This window comes from Chiloscyllium plagiosum, chromosome 26 (genome assembly GCF_004010195.1).
Source record: "Chiloscyllium plagiosum isolate BGI_BamShark_2017 chromosome 26, ASM401019v2, whole genome shotgun sequence".
Taxonomy (NCBI): Eukaryota; Metazoa; Chordata; class Chondrichthyes; order Orectolobiformes; family Hemiscylliidae; genus Chiloscyllium; species Chiloscyllium plagiosum.
In genome coordinates this window covers 24,995,616-25,012,006 of record NC_057735.1, presented here as the reverse complement: position 1 = coordinate 25,012,006, position 16,391 = coordinate 24,995,616, and the positions used below count along the sequence as shown (strand labels likewise).

The 16,391-nt window shown below is 36.6% G+C and overlaps 1 protein-coding gene across 3 annotated transcripts in view; it reads right to left on the bottom strand.

Annotated features, from left to right (window-relative positions):
- Positions 1-16,391, bottom strand: part of tbc1d22b (TBC1 domain family, member 22B) — a 308,460-nt gene that overhangs the window by 191,727 nt on the left and 100,342 nt on the right. For all 3 annotated transcript variants that reach the window (XM_043716742.1, XM_043716741.1, XM_043716743.1), the window contains exon 6: positions 1,768-1,896. In XM_043716742.1, coding sequence (XP_043572677.1) covers positions 1,768-1,896 — 129 coding nt within the window. The remainder of the gene's footprint in view (positions 1-1,767; positions 1,897-16,391) is intronic.

Genomic DNA, 16,391 nt, shown 5'->3' with positions numbered 1-16,391 from the left:
TGAACACAATAATGTGAAGGGATTAAGGATGCAAAACTAACAAAACTGAACTGTGATTATTACTGAAAATATCAGATGATCCCCTCCCAGATATTAATTCAGTTCCTTTACAATGTTCTATTCAGGAATCAGTAGGACTTCTAGCTTTAAAAATAAGTTAATAGAAAACAGAGAAAAGCACAATTTGGCTGGTATGAGAATACAACTGGAATTATTTTAAAACAAAGTTTTTTTTTGTACAATGTAATTGAACTACTCAATATCACAGATAGTAGCTTCACCAAAAAAAACTGCCAACATTCAATTAAAGTCCTGTATAATCTTTTAAATTAAATCATTTAATTTAAACTATTTTCATTGAACAACAGGTTCCTCCAGGAGAAAGCTAATTGCTTTGAGGAAAAGAAAAACCATCATCCAAGGTAGATATTTCTTGCAAACACTGGTCTATATTTGCAAGTTTGGCTGAATGTTACCACTCTGACATTTAAATGAGAAGGTCTGACTTAAACCCCCATTCTAGCACTTGGGCTCATAACATAGACTTTCTTCTTAATGTAGTAATGAGGGAGTGTTGTGCCATTGGAAGGTGCAAACTTTCAGATAAGGTATGAGATCCCCGATTTAATTGGAAATCTCAAGTGCATTCCAAGACACTAGTCAAAACGCACCTGGGGAGTTCTCATATTATTCTTGCAGATCTCTGCCTCTGAACCAACACCACTAAATTAAATCTCATAATTTCCTTCATTTTGGAACTACCCTTTTCACAAACTGGCTGTTGCAGTTTTGGATCCAAGTTGTTTTGGGATGCATTAGAGTTGTGAAAAGCACATTCCCCATGCACATGCCTTCAACTTTAAAAAAAACTTTCTAATTACACAATCATTTTTCCACATATCCAATCAGAAATTGAAGTTCAAGAAAATTCAAAACAAAAGAATGTAAATTTGAATTGAAAGTCCCAATCCTGAACTTCCACGCCTTATTTCAGAATTACTGCTGCAAAATAAGAATCTTACAGCCAGAGCTCATCAGTGTTTAGCAATACAGTTTTGTTCCTATTGGGCATGCAGATAATGCAGTATTTAATTCTTACAGAATAAAATAAACAGTTACATTTATGGCAAAAAAAAACATTTAAATAGATTTTGAATACTGGTGAAGAATGTTGGACTCGCAGTGTGTTGCATTTACTTGTGCTAGAAGCTATATACATTAATGCACAGGACCCTGCTCTTTATAGACAGAAAGAACATAAACAGAACAATCCTGATTATCTGAATGAGACAGACGAGGAATATTTTGTTCAGACAACTGATTGCTTGGATGATGGATAACATTATAAGGGGACCTTGCAATCTTGTTTGGATAATCCGAAATTCGGATAACTGAAGTTGTTATATATGTATATGTATATACACACAGATTGGGCCTGTTTCAACACAACAAAATTGATGACAACCATTCGCTGGTTGCCTTGACCAGAGTCAACCTACCCAGTTAAGTAATTCTATCAGTTACTTATACATCATTAAAACTGCATCCTCCAAACAATCAGCACTCCCTGCACACACAGTATAAATGTTGGTTTTCCCTTTCAAATGGCATTCTTGCAAGCTATCCTGATGAGTAGAAGTCAAAACTCTTAAATAAAACATAATTTTCCACCAACACTTTGCAGCTTTATTTTACATTTCAAATTACAGCAGTAATTACGACATTAGCAGTTAAAAAATAAATGTTAAATTTAGAAAAGTGTAGTACTTGTCGATATGTATCCTGGTGATGTTCTTCATTTCTGGAATCATAATATTGTTCAATGAACCCAAAATACTCTTCCCGTTTTCGCTGTAAAGTGATTTCCCTTCTCTCCATATTTGCAGGTAGATAACCCTATGAAAAAGTTAGAGAAAAATTATGTGATGACAGAAATGCAGGAGAACATAACAGGGGCAAAGGAGCAAATTTGGTCTTTTTATTCATTTTGCCACAAGTACAGCTTTCGCAATCAAGAAGGAATAAAATTACAGTTGCATAACTACCCTCGCAGGCAACTACCTCACCATTCAAAACGAGCAAAGGAATACAAATTTTAATCTACTACTCCAGCATTTAACTTAATTTATTGCGGTCTTGTGGTCCAGTTAAAAGCACTTTCATGTCTGAAATAGAATCCCCTGCACTCTTCATCCCCAGGCTTCAAGTCCCAATAAGGGAAACGAGATGGATGTGAAAGGGGTGTCCACAATATATCCAATCAGAAATTCAAGAAAACAGAAAATTAGACCAAAAAATGTTAACTCTATTTCTTTGTCCACAGATGCTGCCAGACCTGCTGAGTTTCGCTTTTTTTTATTTCAGGTTTCCACTGTCTGCATTATGTTTATTTTTTATGGCTGATCAGGTGTATAATCAGCCTGCCAGCACTTCCAGTGTTTTCCAATAAGAAGTCCAGAAACATGGAAACAGCAATACGTTTTCAGTCGCCAGCAGAATATTATAATGAATAGTGGGACCAGGGGAGCTACAAATTTCGCTCCTGACTTTAAAACTATAAATAGCTGGCATAGTATTTTTTTTAAGACAAGCCAGATTTTCACCTATAAACTGACAATAAATCTTTCATCTAACATATTGCAGAAACAATAAAAATAATTCAAATTAATTTGTACTCCACATGTCCATGAAATGAGCTACATAATACAATTAGCTAACAGGTCTGGTTGGACTATATGAAAAACCATGGGGTCTCACACTCCTGTCAAAATCACCTCCAATAATGTATCATCTTGGAAAAACAAACCAGTGCAAGTGTCACTTTGTCATTATCAGCCATGTCCTTAAACTGCTCTCCTCCATTCCTTCACATTCAACAACTGCTATCATCTATTCAGATGCACAGTATCCCACTTTCCTGCCAAGATACCCATGGACACAGCACTTCCCTAGTCTTGAATTTACAACCATTTACAGTTTCTATCCTAACTTTCCTCATGATCTTTCTAACCTCAACTCTTCCATGAAACCCACTTCTGAATCCCTTGAATTTATTCTCACTAAGTTACTGCACACTCAATTTCCCTTCAAATGCTGGCTGACATTATAAATCCTCTCTTCAGTGATATTCTTTTTCAGAACAATAGCAAAGCCCTCTTTCTCCACAAAGGATCTAACTGTGACCATATTACGAATCCAGCTATTGGTAATAATGGAAAGTCAGACCTCAGAATGAAACATGGTTTGATTGAATATTATTTTTCTTTTACATTTACTATAAAGGTCAGTAATAGAATATATTCATAGAGGCTGTGATTGTATTGTGAACAGCAGAACATTAAAAAACCACATTAAAAAAAACTCAAAGTATGCCACATTATAGAAGAACTATTGAACCATCGCATTACAAAAAAAAAGGATTTGTGTCAGCAATAACCTTAGAGATTCTCCAACCTGAATGAAAAGTCCCCCCATCTCCATTCTAAAGTTCCGGATCAGCTGGTATGGTTCTAACTGATTTCCTTTTGACAATTTTCTGCATTCACTGAATGCTATTTTCTGTGGTTAATGAGACACTTTTCAAAATATTCCTTTTTTGGGTGGGGGGGATGCAGAGATGAAGGTTGAAGAGAAGTGTCATGTAGGTTTGCAGTACAGAGGAACCTCGATTATTTGGCATTCGATTATTTGTACAAAATACTCCCCGCCATGTCATTCGGATATTCCAGGTTCCTCTCTATATTGCTATTATTTGGAAACTTGGAATTAAAAGTAGACTAAGGATAGCTTTTAGTCTTCAAATCTGTGAAGGTAACTACTGAAAAAAGGTCAACAAGTTATTTGAGTAGTGAATTAAAGACAATGTTTGCAAAGAACAGCATGGAACTTAAGTTAAATGTTTCAATCAGTGACTGCGGGAATGTTTACAAAGTTGAGTTTTATAACCTGCACAGAAAGAGATGCTCAGGGTCACGAATAATCCAAAGAGAAGAGGTGGAAAGAGTCACTCAAGTAGGAAGTTAAAGAGTCAAGACAGAAGTGATACTTCCCTGGGACTGACTGGTTGTAAGAGGATATTGCTGCTTAATACCTTTCGAATTATATATATATATATATAATATAGAGCTTTTTACTTTTCTCTTATAAACTAGTGTTCTTTGTTAAAATCCTAATACTCAAGAAAAAGTCTAAACAAGTTCTTAATCTATCGAAGCAAATCTTTATTACTCCTGTAAGCAAATCTTGCAAGGAAGATTAACATTCAATTAGCTCTTGTGAATCAGTCAGCCAGCAGCAAACATAAGAGATGACACAGCTTGCCACTGTTTCCTTCCATTCTATGGGAACTTTACTTCAACTAATGTTCCTATGAGAGAATTTTCCAAGATGTCGTTCCATGTATTTTGAACGTTGCCTCCATTGTTGCTAAAATTCTAGAATTCCCTTGCCGCAGCTTGGGTGCACGTATCCATCCATGCGCTGCTGAAATTCAATGCCGCTGTCACCACTTCAAGAGAAACTAGGAATAGGTAATAAATACTGCCAAACAAACAGTAATGCCGACAACCCATGAAACAATTTTCAACAATGAAAAACCCTGTACATTGTTCTTTTCTCAAGTCAGAGCACTAAAAAAACACTTCTTTGATAAAACACACCTTGTTGCATTCAATCTAAAAGTGGTTAAAAAAGGCTGGAAGCAACGTACTATCTCTCCTCACTATACAAATGCTTCTATTTAGCTCTTCTGCTTGTCTATCTAATTTTTTCCATGATAAATACGTTCACACCACGGTTCCTCATTGTTTGCAATGCTACAATGGCAAGTTTGCTGTATAACACTTTTTTAAAATTTCAACTCTGTTAATCTTGTATTGGTTACTCATCTATATATATTGCATCACATTTAGCTTTGGGCACCACTTGAGTGTGGCAGTAATACTCAAGCCATAGAAACTTCAGGTGTTCACCATTTGGTCCACTGTAACTGACATAACTAAGTTTCATGTTGAGCTGCTTCTCTGCCTCCAAGGCCTTAGTCATTTCCAGTGCCATTCTCACTAATGGAAGAATAAATGGATTCTGATTTGCAATCACATTTTTATTTTTTCCACCAAGGACAAATTTCACCCCAAAAGTGTCCCTTGCATTATAATTGTGGGAATACTTTATAAACAGTAAAATTCAGAAGTTGCGCAAAAGAATGCAGAAGACCTGATGTCTAACAACATTAGAATTTAAAAGAAAACCAAAAGTTAAGACACATTCAGGTAGCAATATCCAGTTACCAGCCTCACATGGAAATTGTTTCAGTTGTGATTTGTTTATTTAGAACATAGAAATTCAATTACAAATTACAAGCAACTTGAAATAATACAAGAATAGCACATAGTCAGATCTTAGGCCATCTATTTGTAACAGGCAATGAAAAATAAAGAAACCTGGAGGAAGTGATGAGAATTAAGAGAGCATTCAAAACATAGTTCATTCATCTTTAAGACCTTGGCATTACTATTACAATGAGGGTCAACACTAGAAATGGGATTGACTCCTCTTGAATGAAGTTCCATTCATAAAAGGCCATTGCCAATGAGGATAAAGAATTCTTCCCTGTAGTGGCACTGTAAGATTTCAACTTATCCATTTAATCAGCTCTTACTAAAAATAAAGTTTTAAATATAAGTGGTGCTATTAGAACCTCTTCAGATGAATTTGAAAACCTAATTTGAATTGAAGCAGCTAGAATAATATTAGTCCAGTTAATATCAGTGCTTTCAGTTTCAAATGCGCACATTAATTATTGTTTCCTAGTATCAGAGCTTAGTAGCGCATTTAAATTGGTTTCCATCATCAGTGTTACCACATAAAGAAAGCCTTCAAAACAAAGAAATGAAGCAGAATTACAATGAAAAGAAAATTCTCAAACAAGACCAATTTTTTAAAAAAGCAAACAATATCGTTGACAATATCCTTCAAGACTTAAACAGCATATACATAGTATAATAAAGTGTTTAAATAATAAATTTCTAGTCATTAGTCACATTTCTAGCACTTCAATTTTAAACTTTCTAAATTTTAAAGTAAGTTGATTAACTATTGTTCTGTCCTAAAATTTTCAATTGACCCGTTGCATCTGCTATTTTGGCTGCTGATTTGTTTGTTCATGTACAATGTTGCAATTTCCCCAAAAGTGACCTTCCTTTTGCAACTTTTACTTTCAATTCTTGAAATTTTCTTTGTTGCCCAATCATTATGAAATCAATTTTGAACATCCAAGAGAATTCATGCCTCCATATTATCCAGGAATAACTGTGTATTCAAGAATTTCTTAAACATAACTCCAACATTTAGATTTTTCCTACTCTTTAGCAAGCTTTTCATGTAATATAAAATCAAAATGGCTACAGCATAGAAGGTTATTCAACCTGTTGTTTCAGTGCCAGTTCTTTGCATGAGGAACACAGCAGATCTCACTGCTGAATTACAATATTGAATTAATTGGCAAGTTCGATTGATTGTTGTACCTTTATGCACTGTCAGTGATCTGTGTCATTGCCTCATGTTTAATTTGTTTACAGTGGCACGGTGGCACAGTGGTTAGCACTGCTGCCTCACAGCGCCAGAGACCCGGGTTCATTTCCCGCCTCAGGCGACTGACTGTGTGGAGTTTGCACGTTCTCCCCGTGTCTGCGTGGGTTTCCTCCGGGTGCTCCGGTTTCCTCCCACAGTCCAAAGATGTGCAGGGTCAGGTGAATTGGCCATACTAAATTGCCCGTAGTGTTAGGTGAGGGGTAAATGTAGAGGTATGGGTGGATTTCGCTTCAGCGGGTCGGTGTGGACTTGTTGGGCCGAAGGGCCTGTTTCCACACTGTAATGTAATGTAATCTAATTACTCTCCCTTAACATTTCTTCTCTCGCTCTGCTTCCTACACTTTCCCTCATATTGCCTTTCGTTCAATTGCCAATTGCATGCACAATGCTCAATGTATTTTAAGGGATGGTCCAGGTGAACATTAATCATTACAGCCATGCTTCAAATTAAACAGGAGGCAATGACACAGATCACTGACAGTGCATAAAGGTACAACAATCAATCGAACTTGCCAATTAATTCAATATTGTAATTCAGGACTAATACAAATGATGTAAAATATATTGACTAATATAACCATATTCTCTAATTGAGAGATGGAAACTGAACAAGTGGCTGATACATTTCATTGTTAACTAATAATAACAAACAGACTTTAACGTCACAAAATGATTCAAATCTGCTCTGGGTTGTGTACAGAAAATTATATCAGGATTGTCCTATTATGTGCACGCTAACCAACATTTAGTCTGCATTAAAATAACTTAAATTCCACAGCTATTAAGTTACACGTTTGCCTCCAAAATATGTGACAGAATTTAAAATGAATCTGATACACTTTGTACAATACTGCTTGTGGATCACTTATATAAGTTTAGTTAGTTAATTAAACTACTTAACGTATCTCAGATGAAACTGGGCTGTGCCAACCGCACAAAGCATGGTTGCAGCAAATTAGCAATCCATTTTGTACCACATCCACAATTTTCTTGTCCACTGCCTTCAAAGAAAAACTAAAAGCAATTTAAAGCATTCTGAACTGCTATAGGTCTGATTTACACTACTGGCACCCCAATTTAACCCTCATTAATTCTACAGATTTTACAAAGTACCTAACCCAGAAATACAAATGTATATTTTCATGTCTGTGAGCTAAAACATACTAATTTATAACTTTAAAGATAATTGATTTATCATGTCTGCTTTTACATTCACAAAAATGGAACTCAAAACTAAATAAAATGTCATTTACAGCACAAATTTTATCTCCAATTAGCCAAGTGACGAAACAGATTAAGATTAGAATGATCATGTTAATCTGTCCATTCCAGTAATGCTATTGTATAGAAATATCAACAAAATGCAAATGACTGCTTCTATGGCCACCATAACCTTCTTCATTAAACATTCTGAGTAAATGTTATATTTACATGTGAACCTATCTGAAAAGGTCAAGTAGTCATCACTCTCCATAACTATGTATACTGGCTGAAATGCCTACACCTTAGTTCCACAGCAGCAGAGTATTTTCTCTTTCCAGAGAATGGAGAGTTTTTCTTTAAACAATAGTCTAAAGAGAATTTTATTATGCTAGCATCACTGATCATAGATCGACATGAGCACTTAAGTGCTAAAACAGAAAAATCTGAAGATCCAGTAACATCTTGGCTATCATGGGCTGCCATCTCCGATTAAAATTGAGTGAACAGACCTTTTTTAAAACCAATAAAAGGAATTTGGCTGACAGTATTGTGCTCAGTCAGTGTTGAAGGCACACAAAAAGTCTCAGATCTGTCGAGCCCTGCGGGACCAATAAAAATAACAAAACTCGATAGAACTGAAGTCCAACTTATTACTAGGATTTCAACACAGTACAGCTATATCAGGTATACTTGTATTCCCAACTCAGATTGGTATAATTGAGATACCTACATAATAATTATGGAATATAATTGTGTTTGTATGAATGTAAACACAATAATCTTGTAATTGTAATGACTATATAGAATAGATAAGATGTATTTTTAAAATGCACTTTGTATGGCAATCCAGGATATAATTCCAAAGATTTTGAAACAATCTTAAAAGAGAATAGCCTGTCTATGTTTCTCGTACACATCACTCAAATTCATAAGCAACATCTGTAACCTCCCCCCAATCCATGTATCCATAGTAACACTATGTTCAGGGAGAGAATCCTCCCTTCTCACCATCCACATCAAACATCGAAGGCAAATCTGTGTTGGAGAGGGACAAGCAAGTTTTCCAGCAGAATAGTATTCACATATTTGTTCTTTTTTTCTACGAAAGTTTTACCTTACAACTTCCAAGCACAAGCTCTCAGTGGTTCTCTCTTCACTTTTAAGGTGTTTAAAAAAACCTTGTTTCTTTCATATCTCATAGTGCTCATATTTTCAATACACCTGTTTTCTTTGGAGATAAAGTGGCAATTTGTCATTTTCGCCGTGTTATTATGCTGCCCAATCCATCTTTCAGTTCTGATGAAGAGTGTACACCCAAACTGACAAGATGCTGGTTTACTTGTGTGCTTCCACCTGTTTCAGTTATAGATTTTAATAACTGCAGAATTTTGTCATTTACATTAAAATATTCTTTGCTGCAAACTTTACACCATGCTCATGATCTCTCACCATTGAAGATATAGATATAAATTACTGCAAGTCCTTTACAATGATTCTACTAATTCAATAAATAAAATAGCCGCTAATTCCGGCTGGATAGCATTCATGATTTGATTTTGTCACTCTTTGTATTGTGGGATCATGTTCAAATAACAACCAAAATCAGTGAGTAGCGAAAATTGAATCTTTTTTCAGCAATCACCGCACAAGTGCAAGACTGCAGTAGAATTCCTAAATACAGTTCTTTATACAGAGTTCCTACATATAATAACATTCCACTACTATGGTGTTACATGTTTATCGATAGCACATGAAGCTTTGAAAGGCTTCTGTTGTGGGGGACAGGAGATGGGTTAAAACATGCTAAATGCTGGCTGCTACTTCTGATGGGGTTAAGAGCGTCTGTTCACTCTGTTTGCATAATTAGGAGGAGGTTAAAAATCACACAACACCAGGTGATAGTCCAACAGGTTTATTTGAAAGCACTAGCTTTCGGAGCACTGCTTCTTTATCAGGTGGCTGTGGAAAATAAGATCATAAGACACAGAATTTATCGCAAAAGATTAAAGTATCATACAATAAATTTTGTTATAAATGCTGTGTCTTATGATCTTATGCTCCACAACCACCTGTTGAAGGAGCAGTGCTCTGAAGGCTAGTGCTTCCAAATAAACCTGTTGGACGAAAACCTGGTGTTGAGTGATTTTTGACTTTGTCCACCCCAGTCCAACAGCAGCTCCTCCACATCATAATTAGGAGGTGTTTGTTCTTTTGTCTTTTAAGTTAATAAATGTTAGTAAAAATACTAGGCCTATATGCTCGAAATAAATTAGAAATCGTACCTGCATTTAATAAAAAAAGGATATCAAACTGATTAGTGCAGCTGGGTTGTGAAATTTATTTACTATTTGCCAGTTTGAGTTTCATTCATTCATGCAATTTCATGGAAGCGCTGTTTTGTCAGTGAGTTTCTGAAAGGGATAATGGCCCAGTTGAAAGGTATTTAACAGGTACTTAGTAATTGGGGAATTATTCAAGTCCAGGAGAAGGTTGGTAAGAGCTGATTAATATTGTAATATTTTGTGGAGATTTGATGGGATAGTATTGTTTCGTATGCTAAGGTAAACACTGCTTGTAGCAAAAGCTGATAAAGTGTGAAAATGCAGTAATGGGTTTGAAAGGGCTGTTTTGATAAGAGTCATAAAGTCAGAGATGTACAGCACAGAAACAGATCTTTTGATCCAACTCGTCCATGCCGACGAGATATCCTAAACTAATCCAGTCCCATTTGCCAGCACTTGGCCCATATCCCTCCAAACTCTTCCTATTCATATACCCATCCAGATGCCTTTTAAATGCTGCAATTGTACCAGCCTCCACTGGCAGCACATTCCATACATGCACCACTTTCTGTGTGAATAAGTTGCCCCTTAGGTCCCTTTTATATCTTTCCCCTCTCACCCTAAACCTGTGCCCTCTAGTTCTCGACTCCCCACCCCAGGAGTTTATTTATCCTATCCATGCCCCCCATAATTTTATAAACCTTTATAAGGTCACCCCTCAGCCACCGATGCTCCAGGGAAAACAGATTCAGCCTATTCAGCCTCTCCCTATAGCTCAAATCCTCCAACCCTGCAATATCCTTGTAAATCTTTTCTGAACCCTTTCAAGTTTCACAACATCCTTCCGACTGGATGGAGACCAGAATTGCACACAATATTCCAAAAGTGGCCTAACCAATATCCTGTACAACCGCAACGTGACCTCCCAACTCCTATACACAATAGTCTGACCAATAAAGGAATGCATACCAAACACCTTCTTCAGTATCCTATCTACTTGTGATTCCACTTTCAAGGAACTATGAACCTGCACTCCAAGGTCTCCTTGTTCCGCAAAATTCCCCAGGACCTTACCATTAAATGCACAAGTCTTGCTTTTCCAAAATGCAGTACCTCGCATTTATCTAAATGAAACTCCATCCGCCACTCCTCAGGCCATTGGCCCATCTGATCAAAATCCCATTGTACTCTGAGGTAACCTTCTTCGCTGTCCACTACACCTCCAATTTTTAGTGTCATCTGCAAACTTACTAACTATACCTCCTATGTTCACATTCATATCATTTAAATAAATGAAGAAAAGTAGTGGACCCCATACCGATCTTTGTGGCACTCCACTGGTCACAGGCCTCCAGTTTGAAAAGCAACCTTCCACCACCGCTCTCTGTCTTCTACCTTTGAGCCAGTTCTGTATCCAAATGGCTAGTTCTCCCTGTATTCCATGAGACCTAAGCTTGCTAAGCAGTTTCCCATGGGAACCATGTCAAATGCCTTACTGAAATCGACATAGATCACGTTCACCGATCTGCCCTCATCAATCCTCTTTGTTACTTCTTCAAAAAATTTCATCAAGTTTGTGAAACATGATTTCCCACACACAACGCTATGTTTACTATTCTGAATCAGTCCTCCCCTTTCAAAACACATGTAAATTCTGTCCCTCAGGATTCCCTCCAACAACTTGCCCACCACCGACATCAGGCTCACTGGTCTATAGCTACCTGGCTTTTTCTTAATACCTTTCTTAAATAGTAGTACGTTAGCCAACCTCCAGTCTTCTGGCACCTCACCTGTGACTACTGATGATACAAATATCTCAGCAAGGGGCCCAGAAATCATTTCACTAGCTTCCCACAGAGTCATAGTGTACATCTGATCAGGTGCTGGCAACTTATCCGCCTTTATGCATTTTAAGACATCGAGCACCTCCTCCTCTGTGCTGTGGACATTTTTCAAGATGTCGCCATCTATTTCTCCACATTCTATAATCTTCGAATTTTTTATACCCTTCACCTTCAAGGTACCACTCAAACTTATTTACATACCAAGCGCAAAATCTGAGATAGACCAGTGCCATATGGAAACTCCTTAAAGCAATTTTTTTAAAAATGCATTGTACAGAATGCCTTAAGTGAAAACTTAGTAAAAAGTTCGATTTATGCAGCTGAACATGGATTTATCACAAATAGATGAAAATTGCCAAATCATAATATGAATCTACAAGCTATGAATAACCCAATTCTAAATTACTCTAACTACTTTTAAAAACTAAATGATATTAAATTACTTTCTAATTTAGTAAGCATGGAACTGATTATTACATCCTAAGTTACAACAGAATTTTCCAAATTACAGCTATTAAGGCTCTTGCATGCAAAAGATATTTAAATTTTTGCAGGTGAGATCTTCTGGCAGAAAATTTTTTAAAAATACCATAAAAGCTTGTGGAAACACAAATTGCACTGAATACAATTTCCACCCAAAATGCCTTGATCTTTTGCACAATTATGCCAACATTGAAAGAATATTGCAGTTAAACAGATGATCCAAACTCTTAGGTCTTCACCTGATTATTTCAAACTCAATGTGGATATTACTACTGATGCATGTCAGTAGCTGAAGATTACAGTTTAACCAACTATGGCAAAAATATCAAAATTAATAACATCTAAATATAACATTATAAAATGCGAATTAGCTACAAAAATCATTGATACGTACATTTCATTGAATGAAAACACTGCCAATCCAATACCGTAAATGAATTAGAATACAGATTTATTAATTAGGCCAGCTGCTTAGAAAAGTCTGTATTTCTGTCACATTACAAGCACTTAATATCTGTAAAGCAACAGAAACAAAGCAGAGTGTCATCAATTGAGAGAAAAAACAAATGTGCAATGTAAATGTATACAAAGACTAATCTGTCACTGCACAAACAAGGTCAGCTCCATTTGCTGCACGACAAGTTAAGAATTCACACAAAACACCCAAATTACTCAAAAAATGTTCATTACTGGACAATAAAAATTAGGGGAACAAAGAGATATCAGAATTTTAAAACTGGGTCTTGCACACCACTAAACCCAAATGTCAATCCACGAGATAGCCAATTGCAGTGGTGTCAAACAGGGAACCCGTAATGCAGTCAGCACTGAAGTTAATTACACTACCATTAAAGCTTGATACAAACCAAACCACTTTCCATGAATCAAAACTGCTTGGATTACTACAGCTTATTGTTGCCAGCCTAGACGTCTTAAGAGCTCTACTTAAATTTGACAGACTTGGTTTTCATTCTGACACTTTTTTTTGGTTTCACACATTTGGTAATCTCTGTTCTCCAACTCCTCTCATTGATGAAGAATAGGTAACCAAACACATTGCATGAAGGTCATTCATCACTGCATTTGGCCATCACATTTCTTCACTTTCTCCATGACAGATGACTAAACAATTTCAATCAGTTATTTTATCCTTTGTTTCCACCACTTTTCCTGATCCTCCGATGCATATGACCATGATTTTGCACACTCATTACTCCATATATCCACCTCAGTATCCAAATCCTTTTAGCATTTGTCATCGTTCCTCTCTCCTTGATGTTGCCAAGTTCCTGCACTCTTTTTATATATTCATTCATGGGATTTGGTGTTACTGGCTGGCCAGCCATAATTGTCCATCCTTAGTTACCCTTGAGAAGGTTCTTGAACCACTGCAGTCCACCTGCTGTGGATTGATCCATAATGCCATTCAGGAATGAATTCCAGGATTTTGACCGAATGGCAGTGAAGGAACGGCAATATATTTTCAAGTCAGGATGGTGAGTGGCTTGGACGGGAACTTGATGGTGATAGTGTTCCCATGGAAATCCTGCCCTTGTCCTTCTGGAAGGAAGTGATCATGGGTTTGGAAGGTGTTATTTCAGTATCTTTGGTGAATTTCTGCAGTATGGCTTGCAGATAGTCCACATTGCTGCTACTAAACATTAGTAGTAGAGGGAGTGGATGTTTGTAGAGGTCCTACAACTGTCTTGAAGTTTCTTCCTTTCAGTTTCAGCAATACTTTTCTATCACATGATATTTCATTACATTTCCTTCAATTATTCTGATCAGAACTAATCCACTGCTTAATTTCCATTTCTATACTTCTATCTTCTTTTCACCACTGACCTCAGGTACTTGACCCACACCCAAATTTTAAACAAGGTAGTCAAATAATTCCATGCATCTTGCTCCTTTTCCTCTTAGATGTATCAAAATTCTGTCTGTTAGACAAGTTGGCCCTAGTTTGATGGGCAAAATAATTTCAATACAAAAATTTCAGTCAGTCATTTTCCGTCCTGAGCCCATCTGAAAAACAGACCATTAAGTTATTTATTTACTCAACTAATTTTAAAAACTAACAATTGATTCCACTTACAATATTTAGCTGTAAACTGGACACATCCAGCCTAGAAAACATACCAACTTGCCTAAAATCACAAGCATTTGTAGATTTTGACAAACAACTAAAACTTCTTATTGGATCACAAAGTTCAAACTAAAAATTACACGATCCACACAACACCTCAGCAAGGAGAATGCTAAAAATACAATTGGCAAGGACATGACTGATGGTCACATTTTCCTCATATCAATAAAGATCTAACTATTTAGCCTTAACAATATAGCTAGGTAATTCATCAGGGGTCAACCCTGACAACGAACAATCTGTGCAACTAAAGATTAACTGGACAGCCAGTCTGTCATGATATTGATTTAGCACAGCGTAGCCATTCTATAATATTTGACTGATAGATCATTTGTGTATCTTCACATTATCACGCATGCCTGCTGATAAAAATAACAGATTTTACAAGGTTAGGATGTATTATTCATCCATCTGGCTGTCACCAATTTGAACACTGAATAAGAACTGGCATTCACATGAAATTATAATTTACTAATGCAAGATTTGAAGCTGAGGTTATTGTACACTCAGAAAAATATTGAAAACAATGCATTTCCTAAATTAGATACATACACAGAGGCAGAGTGTTAAGTGTGAATTCACATGAGAAATAACTATTTCAAAAGCAGTAAAGGCAAATTTGCACCAAAGAAATAAAACTGGCTAACCAAACTACTTTCCAAAATGCTTATTTTCATGGGATACCAAAAGTATGTATCATAAATATAAAGTATACATTAACAGGCACTTAATCTCTATTCTACTTGCATATAGATTGAAATTACCATTCCATTAGAAAACTACCACCTGTACTTATGAAATGCCTGTCATGATGCAAAACATTCTAAAGTACTTCACAATCACTGTAACCAAACAAAACCTAACATCAAGCCATAGAAAGCGAGGTAAATGACTAATGTTGCCAGGTTTGGAGGAAATTCCTAAGAGAGCAGAGAGTGAATTGAAAAAGCAAGGAAGACACTCAAGGATTTTGATTTGTCAATGCTAGGACAACAGAATTTGGCGGAATACAGATATCTTTAAGGATTTTAGGATGCAAGGTTATGAAGTGCAATGATAAAAAGTTTGAATTTAAGGCAATGGCAATGTGAAAGCTAATGTACATTAGCAGGTTTATGTGTGGTGAGCGATTGGAAACTGGCACAATTTAGGGTACAGAATACAGGCAACAAATATTTGTATGAGTTGAAATTTTCAGAGGATGGGACATGGAAAGAAATAACACAATATTAAGCTGAAAATAATTATCGTTAGTCCTCTTTACTTTTTAGGAATAGTTAAAGTGATCAGGGTCAAGTGCACAAAAAAAGACCATTCGGCCAATCGAGTCTGTGCCAGTCAAAAAACAAGCACCTCATTATCCGAAACCCATTTTCCAACCTTTTATATCTCGGTATCATAAGTGCAGATCTAAATACTCCTTGGGCACCACGACTGATTATTGACCAAAACTAAGCATCATTCTGACACTATATATCAGCAAGAACATAGTAGAACATAGAACATAGAACAATACAGTACAGAACAGGCCCTTCGGCCCACGATGTTGTGCCGAACATTTGTCCTAGCTTAAGCACCCATCCATGTACCTATCCAATTGCCGCTTAAAGATCGCCAATGATTCTGACTCTGCCACCCCACAGGCAGCGCATTCCATGCCCCCACCACTCTCTGGGTAAAGAACCCACCCCTGACATCTCCCCTATACCTTCCACCCTTCACCTTAAATTTATGTCCCCTTGTAACACTCTGTTGCACCCGGGGAAAAAGTCTCTGACTGTCTACTCTATCTATTCCTCTGATCATCTTATAAACCTCCATCAAGTCACCCCTCATCCTTCG